The following is a 19,571-nucleotide window of genomic DNA, read 5'->3' as shown; positions in this document are numbered from 1 at the left end:
GTGTCTTGCACCCAGCGCTGATCCCGGGCTCGGCATTGTCCTTTTCCTTGTGGCTGGCTAAGTTAGATCTCTATTGCTAAAATAATTTTTTTGTAATTTGGCTGGATCATTTTTCATTTATAACAGTTATGCAAAGTACTATACAGTACAGAGCACTAATTATTGTATTTATTCATCCTGGATATTTGTGAGCTTTATGTCTTGTCTGATGCCAGGAATAGAATACCTTTCTTCCTCACTATGAGGATTTTACCCATTCATTTCACAATTTTTACTGGTTTTAACCATCAAGTGCCACAGCCTCTTTGCTAGATCTCCTTAAGAAAATACACCAGCTTCTGTTTCACCTAGCACAAGGAAAAAAAAGAAAACAATTGGAAAAAAAAACCCATGTGATAATAATGCAGAAAGAACATAACCTGGAGTTTCTACCCACCTTTTGATCAAAACTTTCAGGTGTTAAGTAGAAGTTGTGAAGTGGAACAAAATAGTCCTCAAGGAGACCCATGAGCAAAACCAAGTAAACACCATCTGCAAACTAAAGAGGAATATGAGGAGAAAGCATCTATTTGTAAATCAGCATTCATAAACAAGAATGCTTGGCCCAAATTATGTATTATGTATTTTTTTATTTGCTAGCACAGAAGTGTGAGATGGCTCAGGAGTCTGTTCTTGCTTTCCTCATCTTCATTTAATTCGCTTGAGGAATCCTGCCAACTTCACAGCAGTAGTTAAAAAAACCCCAGACTTCCTGGGGCAAATTATATAACCCCAGTCCTACTGCTACAGTATCTGGTCATTTCAATCACAATCCCTCTTAAGTTGTGTGTGTTAGACATTCAAATCTTTTCCCTTAATCAAAACTTGAAAATAAGTCTCCCCTGTCACAGATACGAAGTTGAATTTCATAAAAGAATTTTTCCACCCAAGTCAAAATAGACTGTTTATGGTTTCAGCAAATACAAAATAAAATCCTACATATTTTCAGCTGCTCTAATCAATGTTCCTACCAGACCAGATGGCTAGTGACTGGGTAAGGGGGATAATGTTATGCAGTTCTAAGACTTCCCACTTGTGATCCTGATATGGCACATGTGGCATCCTCTAAAAAATAAATTCTTCGGTATCTCTAAGGCATGAAGCAACAATTTCTTGTGACACATCAGATCCAGTTGCCCATTGTTTCAGTGAAGCTGTAAAATAGAAGTGAATTAATGACTGGTATTACACCAAGCCAGGCTCAAATGAATTACCCTGGTAATTCATTACAAATGAATTATACTCCTGGTATAATTCTCTGGATGCTGTGGCTTATCATTTTGCTGAGACAAGATAACCATTCTCACAGCTCAGTAAACTCTGGAAAGAAGATCTGCTTCTGCTTAGCCAAGCCCATGTCTGAAAATTTGCAATTTACACAGATTACATCCGAGAAGACAAAGTCTCCTACCTGGGTTTCCAACTCTGTTACTTCCAAATTCAGTTTATTCAAGTGTTTGTTCACAAAGGTGATCAGAGACTATTAAAAAAACCAGCAGAAACAGCAATGTCAGACACTATACACAGTGCTGATGTGAAAGGGTTAACACAACCTTTAAAGACGTTTTTAAAAACACAGTAGGCATGTTTGCTGCCTGCTTTTGCACCAATAAGTACACAGGAGTGCCGAGTTTGTTGCACCAGATGCCAGAATTCAGCAGATGGTGCTGTTCCATGCAGCTTTGCCAGCACATCAAGCAAACTTCAGTGGCCTGGGAAAACACTGCAATGACATCAGTGCTGGAAGATGAAGTGAGTAGTAGGTGCATTTACTGTTCCCACTATTTTTTTTTAGGTTCTTGAAAGTGCTAACAGCACAGTGGTGTGCACACAACTCTGATCCTGAAGGGATGTGTGCAGTCAGGACACGGATTACAGCCAGGATGTAGCCCAGGTCTGGGATTTCTATTCCAGATGCAAATCCTGCCATTACAAACCAGACCTGTGCTAATGGATTGAAGCACAGAGATCTGTCAGCCCACTTACACCACTTAGAGAAGGGACAAGGAGTAGAGTGTCACCACTTTTATTGTGTGGAAAGAGTTAAGTTAGTTCTTTATCCACTTAAAAGGACTTTTCTAAAAGACATTTCAGGCTGGGAAGATAAACTTCAAGACTTTAAAGCATTATTTTAAAAGCACACATCCTATATTCCATACAAGGGGAAGGGACAATTTACAGCATTGATCTTCACGTACTGCTCTCCTAATAAGCAGCTTAACAGCCAGGCTGGAACTATCTGATGGAACTACATGGAGTCTCTTATATATTCCCCCAAAGCAGCAAGAGCTGGCAGAGAGAGATAAACAGCTACATTACCCCTCTGCTCTAACACAAAACCATGTCAAGAATATATCAGGATGGACATGTCATGCAATGATGCTCAGCCTTAAAGGACAAACCAAGGGACCATAGGAATAAGTGCTTAGCACCTGGGCAAAAGCAGCTCTTTTGTAAAAGCTTTGTATTCAGCAAACTTCTTTATGGTTGAATCACATTTTAATGTTTGGAAATCACCTGGCTTTGACACAGTGATCCTTGGGGATAAACACCTTTTTCACTACTTCAAATTCCTCTTCTATTATTTGCTGGATGCTTCTGAATTTCTTTCCAAAAGCACAAAAAAAAATGCAATGTGGAAAATAAAGTTAGGATTTTACTTTTTACCTTTTTGACTACGCTGAGCTTGTCTGGTGCGTGATCAAAAAGCGTGTCAAAGGCATCACGCTCTGGTTTGGGGGAAAAAAAATTAAAATCAGAACACCTCCAACAGCACAAGTGTGGAAAGTAGGTTTCCTGTCCATAACCTAAAGGTTTTTCTTCTCAGAAAGTCATGTAACAGAGACCCAAGCTAAAAGTCAGCACCCTCTTTTGGTGTCTGGCTATATGCCAGAGCAAACTACCCTGGGAATTTTAGAGGTAAGTGAAAACAAACATATTCACCGATTTCCCTTTTCTGCCATTCAAAATTGGTACACAAAATATGTGGGTGAAAGAAAAATGAAAATTAAACACAAATTCTGACTATACCCCAATCATAAGTTAAACAGCTATGGTTGCATCCACATGCAGTGTCAAATTCAGACATTAATTTGGTTAATTTAAAATTACTGGTAGTACCCCTGATGTCAGTAAAGCTTAGAACCGAACTCAAGTGAATTCTGATTCAGCAGTGTATGAAGAGCAAAGCCTACAGACAGCATAAATATTTAAATTCTGTTTCTACCTTCAAAGCACTGTCTATCAATAACTAATCAAATCTGTTTTCAACATAGTTTTTTAACAGCTTTTCCACGATCAAAAACTTTTTATTTACAGAACACATTTTAATAGTTTTCTACTGTCAAATAAACAAACATTTATTATCTAAATTCCTTTGGTATCTGAAGATACATCATTTAGCCGCTATAGCTCCCTCACATTTTTCAGTGCCTTGTTAATATTTAATGTAGATATGCTGCAAGAGAAGAAATTATAGTTTTGACATATTATAATGGGCAAATAAAGAAAATAAATTACTTCTTTTCATCCTTTACAGGAGCATACATCTTAAAATTAGAAATGACTTAATGCCACTAAAAAAAAAAATAAATGCAAAAAGGGTAATCTCTTGGCAGCAACACCAAAAGAAATGGGTTTTGTTTAGAAGACCAGACATACAGTTGGTAAACTTCAAAGTCTAGAAAATACAAAGGAGATAAGATTCTCCATGCAAAGGAATTAGATCTGGTCCTATCCATTATGCTCCACATCTGCATGGAGTAACAAAACCTGCCCCCACAACACATTCCAACCTCATGGAATTGCTCTACCCATTGTCTTGGTCTTCTGAAAGGAAAAATGACCAGATTTTTGTGCCTGACACAAATCAAACAAAAACAAAAATATATATTTGTTAAGTTTGTTACTTACCAAATCTTCCCATCATCACCCTGCAAGTCAGAGAAATCAAAAACATGAAGTTAGTTCACGAATAATCAGTTTGGGAAGACAGGAGAATGGTCCTAAAAGGAGCTGTCCTTCAATATGCAGAGGGCAAACAACTTGTGCAAACTCAAGGCTCTGAGCACATCACAGACCAGACCCAACACACTGCAGGAAAGCCCCCCAGCAGAGCACCAGTGATGTCAGGGAAATCCACTTGAAATGAATGGAAATGCCTAATTACATTTTGCACACAAATATGACTTCTTAGCCTTACTTTTTATGATGAAGAGTGAATGACTAAAAGTGTTTGTGTGTGTATTTCCACAAATATAATCTAAACCGCACACCTTACAAGAAGTAAAGCCATCTATCTCACTTTAACCTGTTTTCTCTGAAGAAAACACATTCTATGTGAATATTATGTAAATAAAACTGCCACATATGAAATACATACATAGCCAGTGACATCATCAGACATATGCAGATATTTATCAGCTGAGAATCAGGCCCTGATTTGCACAGAGGAACTGGAAAGTATTCAATGAATGTTGGATTCTGCTGATCATTGCATTTTCCATAGGTGTATTTGTGTCTGGATATGCAACACATTAAGCAGTAACCTCTTAATGATGTGTAATATTAATTAGCTCCATAAAATATACATATAAACACACATGCAAATCTGCAAACACCTTTCTTGCTAAAAAATGTCCAAGCCCCAGCCTGCAGATCATATCTTACAAGCCACATCTGGAGGACAGCACAAGCTCACTTCATTGTTCAAGGTCTCTCCTTGAGGGGAGGAATTTTGGCCTACAAACCTGAGCCAGAGCTCTGATCCTACAAAAACCACTATGAGATCTTTAATGTCCACACAGAGACATTATGATCTCATTTTTGAGTGCTTCCATCTGAAAAATCTTCCCCACTAAGTACCACATGTGCTTAATTTATCTTCAAAGCCATGGGAAGCTGAGCCAACTCTACAGGGAGCCAATACACTGATAAACTGAGGGAGGGCTTATGTAAGCCCCTCTTAGAAAAGCTGCCTTCAAGGAAAACCTCAGCTTTCAGATGAAGCCAAAATGCATGTCTAGCCTACTCCTTATAAAAAGGACTGTAAAAACATACAGCAAAGTAAGCTGGTACAAAAACTGGAGAGGGGAGAGGTTTATTTATTTATTTTTGCCAAGCTCTTCTCTCCTTACAGTTTTAACTGTATCACCTCAGTTTGGAGAGCTATGTTGAGGAATTGCCTTTTTTCAAACTCATTCTCCCCCAGAATATCTACATTAGCCCTTCACTTAATAGAGAAAATAGCACTAAGCAGAAAGCAGATATATATAGTTACATCCAGTAGGCGGGGTGGGGGGGGGAAAGGCTCACAAAAGTCACTTTCAGTTAAAAGCTTCTAAGACACAAGAATTTCCAGAGGACACTTCTCCCTTGTAGCATATTTTCAGAGACCAAGTAATTGCCATATAGTTAAAAAGCACCACATGAAAGGATTTCATTAATTTAACAAGGTTAAGGGATGATTAAACTTCTCTCTCATGCTTAGAAATGGTCTCACATCCTGCACAGAAGCATTTTGTGCTTACTCTGTTGTGGTCGTCAGCTCCTCTGAAACATGAGTGGTCTGAAGGAGGCCTTCACGTTTCTGGAAAGGAAGATGGAATTAGCAAAGGAGAAGCTCACCAGAGGCTCATTCAGCATCTTTCAGAGCACCAGAGGACAGAACTGGATGAATTCACTAAGTTTCACAGAGGCAGAGGTGAAACCGCAGAGGTGAAACAGCCAACACAGGAGGATTCACCCCCAGAACAGTGGCACTGATCAGGCTGACAGCCAAAGGGATGTTTGGGACATGTGTATTTACACATATATTTGCAACTAACTGCCTCACTAACAATACTCCTCCTCAGACCACAGTCAACACCATACCTGGAACACAATTTGGAGTTTGTCAGCCCCACCTTAGATCCCCACAGGGCAGCTGGTCATGTGAGCAGCTTGGCACATCTGGCAGCCTGACTCTTCTGGGACAGAAGTGACACGGAGGGCTGTTCCCAGACCAAGGCTCCAGCGTGCTGCCACAGCTCTCCAGGAGCAGGCATGGCACTGGGGCCACTGCCACACACCTGACAGGGACACACACATCCTCCAAGGAAACATAGGGAGCACAAAAAGCTCAGCTAATGATTTCACAATGAACAGTACCTCCCTGATACCAGGTTGTCTCTCCTTGGCATAATTTTCTGCATGAATAAGGAGTCTCTACCCAAGAGAAACAGCATGTGTTGAGACAGTTTCCAAATACCTCAGAGGGTGGAAGTACTTTCACCTGAGTGAAAATCTTGCTTAGCATCTCCATGGGTTCCTTTCAAAACTATGCCTGAATGGAGGAGTTTCTTTCCTCCCTTCCCTATGCTCAAAAAGCTGACAGAAAGAGCTCAAATCTCAGCAGCCATCTAGGAACCAGGTCTGTCAGAATGACTTAGGGGATGGTTAAGGGAAACAACCCCCCAGGCACAAGCTCAGTACTCAGTACTCAGATCTCAATCTTTTTCACCAGATGAACTTCAAGCAAGAACTTACTAGGGAGAACAGCTTTGAGGAGAAACACATCCTTCCCCAGAAGCAGTTTGAGAAATGAGAATTGAAATCTAAAAACCTGTAAGAGGAACTCCTGCCCTTCCACTCCCTGGTGAATAACAGCAGGCAGGCAGAGCTGCTGGAAAGGAGGAAGTCTGGCTGCAGGCATGGGGGGAGCTGTTACAGCTTCATGCCTGCCAGGGCCCTGGGCTTTGTGCTGCCAGCTGGTGACATCTTCACAGCCCTCACTTCCCTATCTCACTCCTATCTCATCCTGCTCCCCCAAGGGAGCCATGGGAACGGCGCCAGGAGCTTTGAGGGAAAAGCCAGCATGACAGCATGGATGGAAAAATGAGGAGGGAACTGACAGGGCAGTGTTTTCCTGCATACAAAACAATGCTGTCTTTATTCCATCCCACCACGTCTCTGCTTCATTAACACAGAGCTTGGGACCTTCCAGGCACCCTGAACCTCAGGGAGAAGATGGCGTAACCTGTGAACAAAACCTCAGTAAATGATGACTCATGAGTAATGCCTCCAAGTGCCTGATAAGAAAGAGGAATGGATTCCAGCACTGGCTCCCCAGCTGGTGGTAAAGGAAGCACTGCTCTCCCTCCCAGGCAGCTGAGCATGCTGCTCTCACAGCAAGCCTAGGTCTCCTGACCTTGCAATCCAAAAGCAAATGTCATTCCTTGATAAAATGTTGATTCCTTCCACCACTGGCACCAGACACATTTATTCTTCTTCCTGCCTTGACTCTGACCTTTCAGTCTGCAACTCAGACTAAAAGGGAATTACTGTCAAAATAGCCCAGATCTCCCAGCAGCACCAAGGTGGGACGTGCGGCAATTTTAAGAACGAGACTGAGGCAAGCTAAGCATAAAAGATGACAAATTCCTGAGCCTTGCAAAAATAACCAGTACAGTGAGCCTTAAGGACAAGTTTTCCACTTCATTCTGAGAACTTTTTTGTTTTCCTGAATTAGGGTATTTCTTCACCATGCAAGCTTACATTTAGAATAGCAGGCAGTCAAGTCAGCTGGAAAATCTCAGCATTTTCAGTCATCACTGGAAGCACCACCAAAACCAACAGAGTTTCTTTCCTCCCTGCCCTCACTGAGGAGGGCTGGAATGACAGGCATGTGTTAAGTGATACCAGCATTAAATCGTGTATCACCCTAGACACTTAGAGTAGCTGCTCACAGGATTTTAACTAGAAAGCCCACCTAAACCCTTGTTCTGCCAGGACCCTTCTTGAGTAACTTGGGCATACATTGCCATGGTTCCCCAGTTTCCTATTTCACACAAAGAAACCAGCAAGAAAACTAATTCTAGAGGCTGATTTCAAAAAGGCTTTTAAGTTACTTCCAAGTAACTGTTTCAGGAACTCTGCTCTTGAGAGGGGCTATGTCATGGAGGCCATTATGAAATAATAAAAACATGAGTGGTTTTCTGCTGGGTTGGTCTTGTAGTTGTTCCACATAATATGGAAATATAGACAGATAGCTAAAGGTTCTTCCTGCCAAGGAAGGTAAAACAGAAAGTCATCTCTAAAATGCTTGTGGATTTCTGAGCAAACTAACAGTGCAAGACCAAAAATGGATAGTGCATTGTTTGACTGGCCCAGATTGAGCTACAGCTATTTCTCAGACTCTACATCAATTCTTTTTAATTAAAAAGAAACATATGCAACACTTTAAAGTCTCAATCTGTCACGTCAAGATGCTAAAGGAAGAGAAGAATTTAATGGAAGGGTAGAATCACCATGGAACTGTGGAGATCTGGATAAACACCTTCCATGTAGCACAGTGCTGTCATAATATTATCTCACTTTATGGATCAGAACAGTGAAAGTAAGAGAAAAAAGAGCCCACAGCACTTACACAAGCTCATAAGATGTTCTGCATTGCTCTGGATGGGCTGTGGAAATGCATAAACCTTGGCTGAGCTATCACTTGCTAAACCACTTCATTTTCACAGTGTAAGCACAGTCCCTTTGGGGAAGAAGCACCTCAGGGATCTGCACAGTGTGAGGGCAGCTCAACAAATGGATAAAGATAATCAAAGTCACCCCTGAAAATGAGACTTAGCTAGTTTTGCAAATTTCAGCGTGGGTGTGTTCCTGCACTATACTCCCAACTGCATCTTGCATGGCTTTCTTGCTGCAGGGTCAGTTCTGAAAGACTTGCACAGAAGCCACTTAAACTGTTTATTTACCCCCTCAAATGTATATCCAAGCAAAAAGAGGCATTGAAATGAAAACCTCTCCATTAACACCTTATGTTAACTGTGATCTAGTTTGATAGAACCCTGTTCATTACTGGGATACATAACAAGAGATCACTTAAAACCAAATTGGTAATAGTGGAGATCATCTTCTTGATAGTAGTTCTCTTATTTGGATTAGGAACAATATTCTCCTCATCACTATTCTGTCTGTCATTAGTATAACAGAGGCTAAACAAAGTCCATTTAAAGAGATCTGTGTTACTGAACCAGCATGTATTTTTAGACTAGATTATGGATGCTGAACTACAAAAATTCAGTTTACCAAACTAGAAGGCAGAAGTTCTTTTTACAGAACAAACATGCTCTGTTTCATACCACCCCTTGCCTGCCATTTAAATAAACAAAGCTGAAGAGTTGCAAACTTTTCCTAGCACTGGGTTAGGGGCTGAGAGAAGCCTCCTCTTGCACAGGGCCAGCTGTGGCCATGCCCATCTCCAGGCTCTAGATCCAAGAGCAACAGCCTCTAGGATTTGACTTAACTCCCACTATATCTGACTCCTTGGGGACACAGGTGTTGCTCTCTCTCCTGCCTAGTTTCTTGTCACCCTTTATGTCATCATGTCATCCTAGTCTCAAGATCAGGGACTCTGGTGAACCAGATGGAGTCTCCTCTATATCCCTCCAACAGGAAAAGAAGTGAAAACCTTCTCCACAGCCTTCTCTCTGCTGTAGAGGTGGATGGTTCTGAAGCTTGAACTAAGGACAAGGAAAGGGAGGCTTTACCTCTCTACCTAATATTTTTTCTGCCTTAGCAGTTATAGAAGACACTTCACTGTACTGGGCAGAAGGAGGTTTTCAACATCAGGGTGTGAGACAGCTGCTGACCAGCTTATATTTACATATTCCTCCTTATCTTTCCAAGACAGACAAAAGAAATTTAAAAATAAGTCTCCTATTTACATTCATGTTACTTTATAACTAACTCACTGTTCTTAAATTCTGATTTTAGTTCTGAAAGAACTAAAGCAGTTCAAAATCACCTCCTATAGATAATACACACATTTATTTTGAACCAGGGAGCATCCATCTGTTTCTCATTTACATCACACCCTGCATGTCTAGAGCACCCAAGCAGGCAACCTGGAAAACACCGTTACTTAAATATAAAGCAAAATGAAGCTCATCTAATCAACCACCCTGCCTCTTGTAAGGGGATCCAGGTTTGCAAAACAGGGTGCGGGATCACTTTATCTTCTTCATTCTTGAAAGGAAACTCAGCTGGAACAGTAAATGGCACTTGTAAACAGGCACTTGCAGAGCAGAGTGACAGCTGGAACACATCTGCCTGGGGTTCAGCAGCTGGGAGAAAAACTGGGTTCCCATGGAAAGCTTTCACTGGGATAGAAGGCAAGGAAAAAGAAGAGGTAGAGATGCTTGAAAGTAGAGCCTTTGTAGAGGGAAAGGTCGACACAAAGCAGAGAAAGGAATAGTCAGAGCAGTATCTAGGGCAGGGGGGAAGCAGTCAGAGTTCCTTAGGTCAGATCTCTTCCCCATATCTAAGGAAAGCTAACAAAAACACAGGACTGTGAAAGAAATTATGAAAGTCTATCAGTCCGCCAAGGAAAACAACATGTCTAAGTCTGCACATGAAGTCTTTGGGAAAAAACAACACTGCTAATAGGCATTCCAGACTGGGGAGATTTTATGTGCTGAAACTCCTTCCTGTGCTGTTTAGGTTTCAATGGTTTCTCTGCAAAAAATGCATGGCCAAAAAAACCTGTACCAGGGTGACAGAAATTACAAGCCCAATGCTCCCTTATACAAAATCCCATGGCATGCTTTGAGCTTGCTATTGCAATAGCAAAGGGGGCAAACCTACTAAAGATGTGCTGTCCTTGGGGTCTCATTTAAGCACATGCAACCCAAAAATGCATTCCCAGGCATGGGACTCACATTTTGTGAATGACAAGAGATGGGAGGCAATGGGTGGGAGCAGCCCAGCCCTGCAGAATGCCCTGTGCTCCTCCCAGGAGCTGGTACTCACCCGCACAACCACCACCTGCACAGATACATGCTCAGGCAGCCGGATGGGAGCTCGGAAATGCATGGCCAAAGCCACCAGAAGGTGCAGGATGGAAATCAAATTCTTGCCATGGATGGCTGCAGGGAACAAGGGAAATGAAGCAAGTGAAAGGACACTGAGGTGTTATTTTAAACCAACAGCTCTGAGGGGGGGGAAAGGCAGTGAAAAATGCTTTTGGTCAACACAGCCTTTTTATCCTCCTTCCTCTTTTTCCTGAATTACTAATCATTACATTAGTAATGTAACTTCACAGGTAGCAAAGCCAAGATTCAGCCCTTCCTTTAAGCATAACTTAAAAGTCCCAACCCTCTCTGATCACAGATTGGCACACCTAACCACTTGCTTTTCACTGCACCAGAGGATACTGGGGGGAAAATGCTCTTAGCAGACTTCCTAGGTGATAACACATGTACTGAGATAGAAAACATAATAAGGGTCCTTACAGTCAACATTCCACTTGATTGTCCAGCCATGGGGTCGGAGTAAATCATGGACAGCTTCCAAGACAGTCTGCAACTTCTGCTTCTGGCCAATTTCAGATTGTGTCACCTCTGCCACATTCAGTTTACGGTCAGCCAATTTTTCTGCATTTGAAAAACAAACAGAATAAATAAATAAAAAGGGCAGACAAAACCAAATTAAACTATGTGGAGATAACAAGCACAGATCACTTGAGTCCACTAGAACTTTTCTAAGAGAATTATTTTCCTTGGAAGGAAAAATAGCTGAAAGTAAAACTTTCAAAGTGTGTCAGTTCCAATAAAAATGTGACAAAACTGGTAAAGTCTGACTGAACATGCTCTTCAATCAGGTGTCAAAATATGTAACAACTTTCAGCTAGACATCAAGCTAGCAGCAATATTAATTATACCTCCCAATTTCTTTCACTGCAGAAAAGCATTTGGCACAACACAGCCTTCACTGCACAAGGAATCTGCACAGATGTAAAGGACTTTTTTAAAGTTAGTTTAGGACAATAAATGGGAAATATTTTGTGTGAACATTTCCTTCAACTTGACAAGCCTTATTTCAGGTTAGCTGAAGGCATGAATTTAAGCCAAAGCACATTTTGTATGCTCAAACCCTCAAGACTCATATGACCCAGGATTAGCTCAGTGGAACTAATTTTAAAAGGAAGTTGGTACAATCTTGTCATGTTGTTGACATTGTCACATGATAGTTGATTACTTCCAAAATGAAATAATGCAGGAAAATGTGTAAAATTCCATTACTAAAATTTCAGTTTTGTTTATGTAATATAATTATTTGTGGCCAAAGTCATAGACAACTCAATTCTTCTGTTCCTCTGTTGTGACCCCTGCAAAAGAGACAGGTGCTAAAATTCTCTAAAAAAAGAAAAAGCAGGGAGCTGAGGAAGGTGGGGTAGAGTCCTCCAGCCATGAGAGCAATGGGAACAGCTGATCTCTGTTCTCCCTCCACACCCATAAATAATGTGGCCAAACTCATTGCACTGGTCTGTCCAGGAGGCCAGGACTGGTTGGCCATATACCAATTATATGCCATTCCACTCTCTAAACCAAAAAAACATACTTCACCAAAACTGTTTGCACAAAACGAGGTTCTAAAGAATCTGAAGACTCTTTCACAGATGTTTCAGAGTTATCAAAATTCCTTTTTGCAACAATGGATATGTTTCTGCTCTCAAATTCAAGAGTATGCTTCTTCTGCATGTTTTATCTAGCTAAAGTTTTATTTTTTTTAAGTGGGAGTAGCACAAAAGTACTCTAGTAACCCAAAGAGAAAAGACTTGCAGGTTATCAACTAACAAATACTTTGAACATCTTGACTATTTCTAGCAATCTAAAGTAGGGAATTTTTTAATCAATATTATTTTATCAAGATTATCAAAACAAGCTAAATAATTTTTCAGTCACATGTTAGGGCTCCTGCCTATTCTCAGCCCAGGTTACCTATCAGTCAGCAAACAAATTTATTTCCTTTCACACCAACATCCTGTGTACCAGGCTATTCCAGCTTCTGAGTGGCACTGCTTGCACCTTGACAAAATTAACCAAACAAGGAGTGTAGCAGTCAGAGGCCCTGCAAGGCCTCCATGGCGGTCACTAGCCTAAGATAAGAAATGCAGAGTCATGATGAGTGGAACAGAGCTACCCCTCTTCCGCACATCAGACCCCGGTTAATCTCTCTGTAAGGCTACCGGTCGTATGCTCCCTGACCTCAGCCATAGGACAAATCCTGATCCCTCAATACCCTATATAAACCCATACTATTGCCCAGTTCAGACGGAAGAGCTGTCACTGGAACCCTTTGCAGAAGCTGCCAATAAAGACATCTCCACAGAACTCCACATAGCCTTTACCTCTCTCCTTCCCTGCATCTGCTGAGGCACTTTGCGAGCACAGAGCTGAAATCACTAAGAGTTGAAATCACTAAGTGCTGAAATCACTCCACAAGTGCTCGCAAGGTAGCCAGCGGCTCGGAGCTAGCCGGACGGCCCAGGCAGGCTGCGCCTCATCAGCACAGTGCTATCCGGGACACCTACGGCGGCTGCTGCCTCAGAGGCCAGACGGACCCCCGGGGAACACCAAGCCATAATAAAGGAGCTCCACCTCCATCAGTCTTTCACTAAAATCTTACTTCGAACCACTTCAGCATAAGCCCAGTGACAAGCTGTTGTGTTTCATCCTTTTTTTTGCGCCTGGCTATCAAGACAAAACACCTCTCTCTCACAAGGAATGGTTAACTACTACTTGAAGTTTAATGACCACACCTTGTTAGTTGAAGGAAGGGGAAGGAAGGGGGGGGGAAGGAAGGGGTGGGGGAAGGTACAAAGACATTGCTGAAGAATAGCACAAGACTGGGGCTGAGCTGTGATAGCTCCAGGTCAGGGGAGATGCATCTGCTCTCCAATCAGGGGCCCAAAATGAAGGAAATGAGTAAAAGCTGGTGCAGTAAAAGATCTCAGGTTGCAAAATGTCCACGTCCATCTTTCCTCCTGTCAGATATGCTAAGTCTGACCGATCTACACAGAGACCCATAGAACCATTTGGAAGGCTGGAAAAAACCTTTAAGATCACTGAGTCCCAGCACCAACTCAGCACTGCCAAGTTCACCACTAAACCACATCCCCAAGTGCAAGACCTGCATGATTTCTGAACACCTCCAGGGAAGGTGACTCCAACACCATCTGGGTAGCCTGTGCCGAGGCTTAACCACCCTTTCAGTGCAAAAAACTTTCCCAATGTCCAACCTGAACCTCCCCCTGGCACAGCTTGAGGTTGTTTCATCCTGTTCCCTGGGAGCAGAGCCCGATCCCCCCCAGCTGTCCCCTGTTGTCAGGAAGTTGTGCAGAGCCAGAAGGTCCCCCCTGAGCCTCCTTTTCTCCATGCTGAGCCTCCCCAGCTCCCTCAGCCCCTCCTGGTGCTCCAGCCCCTTCTCCAGCTCTGCAGAGTTATGAAGAACAACTGGACTCAAGCAAATACTCCCCAGTTAGAATTACCTGTACAATGCTGATCCACACCACATTTGGAGGCTCCTGGCTCAAGGCTAACCCAGAAGTGCTAAAAATACTCTTGCTTCATTCCTCAAGTTATTTTTGAGGAGTTTCAACTGCACACAAAGCTAATTGTCATTAAGTAATTTTAAAAGCTTGTGGATGTTCATCAAAACACCTCTCCTTTAAGGGAAGAAAATCATGGCACAAAATCCAGCAACCAGTGGAACCAGCAGCACTAGGTCCTCCTGCCCCACTGTGGCATACACACACACACCCCCCACAGCCCAGCCTGAAAACACATGAGAAGTGAGCTGAGAGCAGTCTGGCTAAGAAAAAGTGTGGATTTACACAGTACTGGAAGTCTCAAGCCTCTTTGTTTTCTAAAAGCATCCCCATAAATCACTGGATTATCCTGAGTCTTCACCACTGTGCTTCCTGCACCAACATATGCATTGCAAAGATGGAAGGGTGCTGCAAAATCCCAAATTCTCAGAGTGCAACCCCTCATGTGTCATTCACACAGGAGTGCATATTTTGAGCACATGCCTCCTGCCATGCATCCTCTTTTTCCCCCCAGAACTAATACTATCAGGACTTCAAAACAGCTCTCAGCCCAAAAGTTTTAAAAAGTAAAATACACTGACAAAATTTTGGACCACATGGCTTCTGTTTGGCACCACAAACACAAACCTCTTCACTCCTTTTCTACCCCATATTTCAGCTGGACCACAGTTAGTCCACAAAACAGATACCTAGGAATCATCTGGATTTCCTCTCCTCTAAGCAGACAGCCTGAAGAACAGATGGAAAAGCTGAGGCAGCTTTCAGTGACATCAACCATCTCCCTGGCATGTTGAGTTACTGCACAGTCTGCAGTTTTGGGAGAGGTTAATTTTGGGCCCTCCCAGTCTTTGGGGTCACCTTCTCACTCACCCAGCAGCTTTTGCAGCACCTGCCCATCATAAAGGTCCTCTTCAAGCTGTTTGACAATGATTCTCTCCTCCACCAGTACATCATTAATCCAGTCAAGTAGAACCTGCAAGCACAGAAAAAGGAGACAAATGTTTAAAACCAATCAAAATACGTTCCTTTCATTCAAGGCAGTAATCAGGACTATAAAACAGGTGAACTGCAAGTACATTTATGTATTTTCAAATTGCAGAGATGAGACCTGAATAAAAAAAAAAAAAGAAGAATAAAAGCATCTGATTGGCCCCTATTGCCTTTAATCTGATTGTCCTGACAACAGGACAAGGCATTTTATCCTCAGCTATTGCAGAATACAAAAGTCCAGAATTACAATCTTGGTCAAATGGGTCTGATAATCATTTTACAATTTTAACAGTTCCCATATGCTGACTACCATAACTATGAAAAGTTACTATTTCCAAAAACAGGAATGAGCATAAAGAGTCTTTAAAAAGAAAAGGAACTGAGCTAAGTTTCCCGGGTGCCAAAGACAATTATGTCTGAACAGTTACAGGAAAACAAGCCTTGACTGTTTGAAGCTGGTAGTAACATTCTCCTGCAATTACTTGAAAATTTAAATTATTTTCACAAAAATAACACAGTTCTGTAGGAAGAGACACAATGTTAACTCCTGCTGCTTCCTAATTTCCATAAGATACGAGTACTGTCAATCACAAACATGAAAAATCCATTGACTAGAGGCACCTGAAACAATTAGCTTCCTTTAAAGATTCAGTAATCTTTAATTTACATCATATAAAGTTGCAGATTCTTTAAATTCACTTTCTGCTTAGACCCCATATTTCTGCCTCTTCTTGGCAGTAGTGATGGCTCAGAAGGTTCTGGGGTTTTATTATACAAGAGTCATGAAACAAAAGCAAATAAACAAAATATGTGCAGGTTTGCAGTGGAAAACACTCACTGGCTACTCAGCCTGGCTACTGATGTTCATTCAACCCAAAAACCTCAAACTTGGCTAGGCTTAGTGACCATGAAAAGGTTTACAACCCAAACAAGAAATACTAATGCTTCATGCACCTCTAATCCATGTCTTTACTACTTCCAAAGCATGCTGAAAATACACAGGGCTGAAAGACAGCTCTAAAAATAGGGACAGTATGTAAGTAGCAAATTTTAGCTGAGTGATTTGGCAAGTGCTCAATCGATGGAAAGAAAGGATCAGCATCAATGCTTGCCTAGGTAAATCACCTTTGCCCTCTATCCAGAAGGATTAAAACCTCAATAATGAAAATTACTTTTCCAAAGACCTGCCTTTGAAAACAAAGGTTTTATGGCAAGTTATTCACTACTCAATATCCGCAGCTTGTCTCAGAAGTGATCTTCTCTCACACAGGTACAAGAAGAGGGGAGGTGACTGAGGACATATGGATACACAAAGATGAGCTCTGCAGCAGCAGCATCACCCCCCCATTGCTCCCCTAGGACAAGTCAGCAAAGGATCACCACAGCTGGAAGCCAGTGAGAAGCACAATACTATTTTTCACCTCAAAAACGTCACCAGTTATACAGAAAAATCAGTCCTAGATAACAAGACATCATCCAGAAAGAGATTTTTTTTAAAGGTGACTGCCTAATTCCATGATTATACAAGCTTGAAACACAGACATCCATAAAAAAATCAACTGAAGAAATCAAAAATCATAAAAGGTTTAGGTCTTCTGCAAGATTTACAGAACAGACTTTCAAAAATTATCTGAAGCTCAGCAGAAGATATTTAGTAATCAGATCCCATTACAGTCCCTATAAGGAGAGGTTGGATTTCAAGAAGTCCTGAAAAGCTTTGTTAAAGGAAGACTCAGGATGCTAAACTATTTGAAACCATTAATAAATATTTTGTTTGTTCTGTGCTGAATGGTATTGAAGTCAGAATCTAAAAACTGCCAAGGAATTAAAAATAAAAGAATAAAATGTAAGATCCAACATCCCATTTCCAACAGCAGATACACAGGAATCACGTTACAGTCTTAAAAAAGGAAAATACTTACACTATGTGCTAATTAAATGTTTCACAAAAATTTAGCACTGAAAAACTTTAGGTAAAAAAAACTACAAAAAATACAAATTAAACAGGTCTAGCCACAATTCTTTTATTATTTTAACAGTTTAGTACCCAAATCAAAGAAAAATATCCCAAAAAACATTCTAACTTCTCTACTATACAGACTACAACTTCAGCTCCACTAGAAAAAATGAGCTTGCAAAGTGGTTTTTTTCAACAGCTGTTGAAGACTGGAAAGTACTGTAATTAAAAATATCCCTAGCCTTCCTTGATTATGTCTTAATGAGAAACCTGGGAAAATTTTTCAGCACAGATTTTTTTTTTTTTTTTTTTAGCTTTTACAGAGGAAACACCACACTGCTTATTGGAACAACAAAGGTGCAGAAAAAAGTTTCTGACTCTGCTCATGGAATGTCAGCTCCCTCCAGTTCTTTGTGATTTCTCCTTCATAAAAATGCAGAAGCAGGAAATATTCAATAACCTGAATGTCTCAAAATTTTAACAGACTGACACAGGCACATTGGTGCTTGGTGGGAAGCAAACAAGAGCTTTTCCTATGCATGAAAAGATGCTTAACCTCGATTTTTCTGGTCTCACACTCCTCTACCCATTCCTTCCTTCCTGTGCTTGCACTTCATACAGCTGTAGCTCAATATTACATTTTGGGTTCATAAAAAGATGCTTTTCTACAGCCTTCTGTAATATTTGGTGCTAGTACTGTGGTTTTAAAAAATTAATATGATATTCTGATGTCCTCACAACCATGCCTGACATTTCCTGCATATCTGCACTCATTTAAGGCACTTTTTAGAACTTTTAGAACTGGGCCAAATGCTCAGACACATGCACTTGTAGCTGTAAAAATTCAGAGTTCAAGGGCATAAGGACCCCACAGTCACTTCTGTACAGTAGCAGAAAAAATGCAAAACAACACAAAATACATGAACACATCTGGCACAGCGGGAAAACGGGAAGCCCAGCCACCAAAAACAGCCCAGAAGGAAAACCCTGGCTTCAATGACCCGCTTCCCCTCAGCTTCTGGAGAAATTAGGAAGCAGAGATCAAAGGTATGAAACTGGCTTCAGGGCTGAGCATGAATATTAATAGCAAAAATTCACATTTAGGCCTCGTGGCTAAGCACAAAGCACTGGCATCCTGTAACCAAGGGGAAGGCTTCTTGTAGCCAAAAGCAGATCACAGAGCATTTAGGGAGCTCGGTTTCATCTGGGCACACATGACAAACCACATGTCAAAGGGCAGTGGCTTCATTTTGGTTTTCTCTTCACCTCAGTAAATCTAGAAAAAAAACATAAAACCAGACATGGGAAAAGTCAGTATCTTCTAGGACAGTGAGTGTTTTACTACAAATGATAATGCTTACTCTTTTCAGGCAGTGTCCAGAGCAGCAGTGTTTGGATCTCTATAAAGTTTAGATGAGTCTTTTAAAGGCTGGAATTTGTTGCAGTTATAAGCCAATCTTAAAGAAAGCTTTGCAGGGAGGAAAACCACCTTACAACTGTGGCTTGCTGCTTGGGGTCAAGGTACTTTCAGACAGGACCCAATTCTTGCAAGCTGATACTTTAAAATTTTGCATTCAATTAGCAGAAGCTCTCTTTCATATTTTTCCTACTGAAATACAGAAAATGAGCAAATACTGGACAACAAGTGAAAGAAGCTCACATATTTCAGACACAAAAGAGAGAGCATTTTGTGAATGCAACATTTATACACACATATAAATAAAACCAGTAACTCATCTCTCTTTCCCTGATCTCAGGCCCCAACGAAACTGAGTCCCATTGCCAGATTTGAAAAGGCACCAGGATCTGCTGCTGCTATTGGCACATTCCTGTCTGAGGGGAAAGAGAGAGAAGGAACCACACGGAACTATAAAAAACTCCATCTATTCAAGTTCCCACTCCTCACTAGCCCACGGAGAGCTTTTCTTTCAGGCTCTGTGGGGCAGACACTTTTCTGCTGGTTGGATTTCTAAAGCACAGTAATTGTCATCCAGCACTGGGGCTCAGGAAAATGCCATTAACCACCAAAGAACAGAAAACAAGGAATAAATTACTCTTTTTTTTTTTTTTTGCATTATACAAACTCTGTAGTATAAAGTATGTTTTACCAGTTTCAAACCTCCCCATGGCTTACAGACTGACAGCAACATAGTGTGAATTCACATGGATGCTGCTGAATCTCTGTAAAAACTAACTGCTGAGAGGTATGCA

General features: G+C 41.3%; 1 protein-coding gene across 5 annotated transcripts in view; it reads right to left on the bottom strand.

The window, feature by feature from the left end:
* Positions 1–19,571, bottom strand: part of PARVB (parvin beta) — a 50,968-nt gene that overhangs the window by 7,631 nt on the left and 23,766 nt on the right. For all 5 annotated transcript variants that reach the window (XM_053943257.1, XM_053943261.1, XM_053943259.1 and 2 more), the window contains exons 4-11: positions 15,284–15,386; positions 11,316–11,456; positions 10,834–10,949; positions 5,568–5,626; positions 3,952–3,971; positions 2,707–2,768; positions 1,451–1,519; positions 437–538 (exon numbers count right to left, since the gene is read on the bottom strand). In XM_053943257.1, coding sequence (XP_053799232.1) covers positions 437–538; positions 1,451–1,519; positions 2,707–2,768; positions 3,952–3,971; positions 5,568–5,626; positions 10,834–10,949; positions 11,316–11,456; positions 15,284–15,386 — 672 coding nt within the window. The remainder of the gene's footprint in view (positions 1–436; positions 539–1,450; positions 1,520–2,706; positions 2,769–3,951; positions 3,972–5,567; positions 5,627–10,833; positions 10,950–11,315; positions 11,457–15,283; positions 15,387–19,571) is intronic.

Source organism: Vidua chalybeata, chromosome 5, assembly GCF_026979565.1.
Source record: "Vidua chalybeata isolate OUT-0048 chromosome 5, bVidCha1 merged haplotype, whole genome shotgun sequence".
Taxonomy (NCBI): Eukaryota; Metazoa; Chordata; class Aves; order Passeriformes; family Viduidae; genus Vidua; species Vidua chalybeata.
This window is presented reverse-complemented; position numbering and strand designations above follow the sequence as displayed.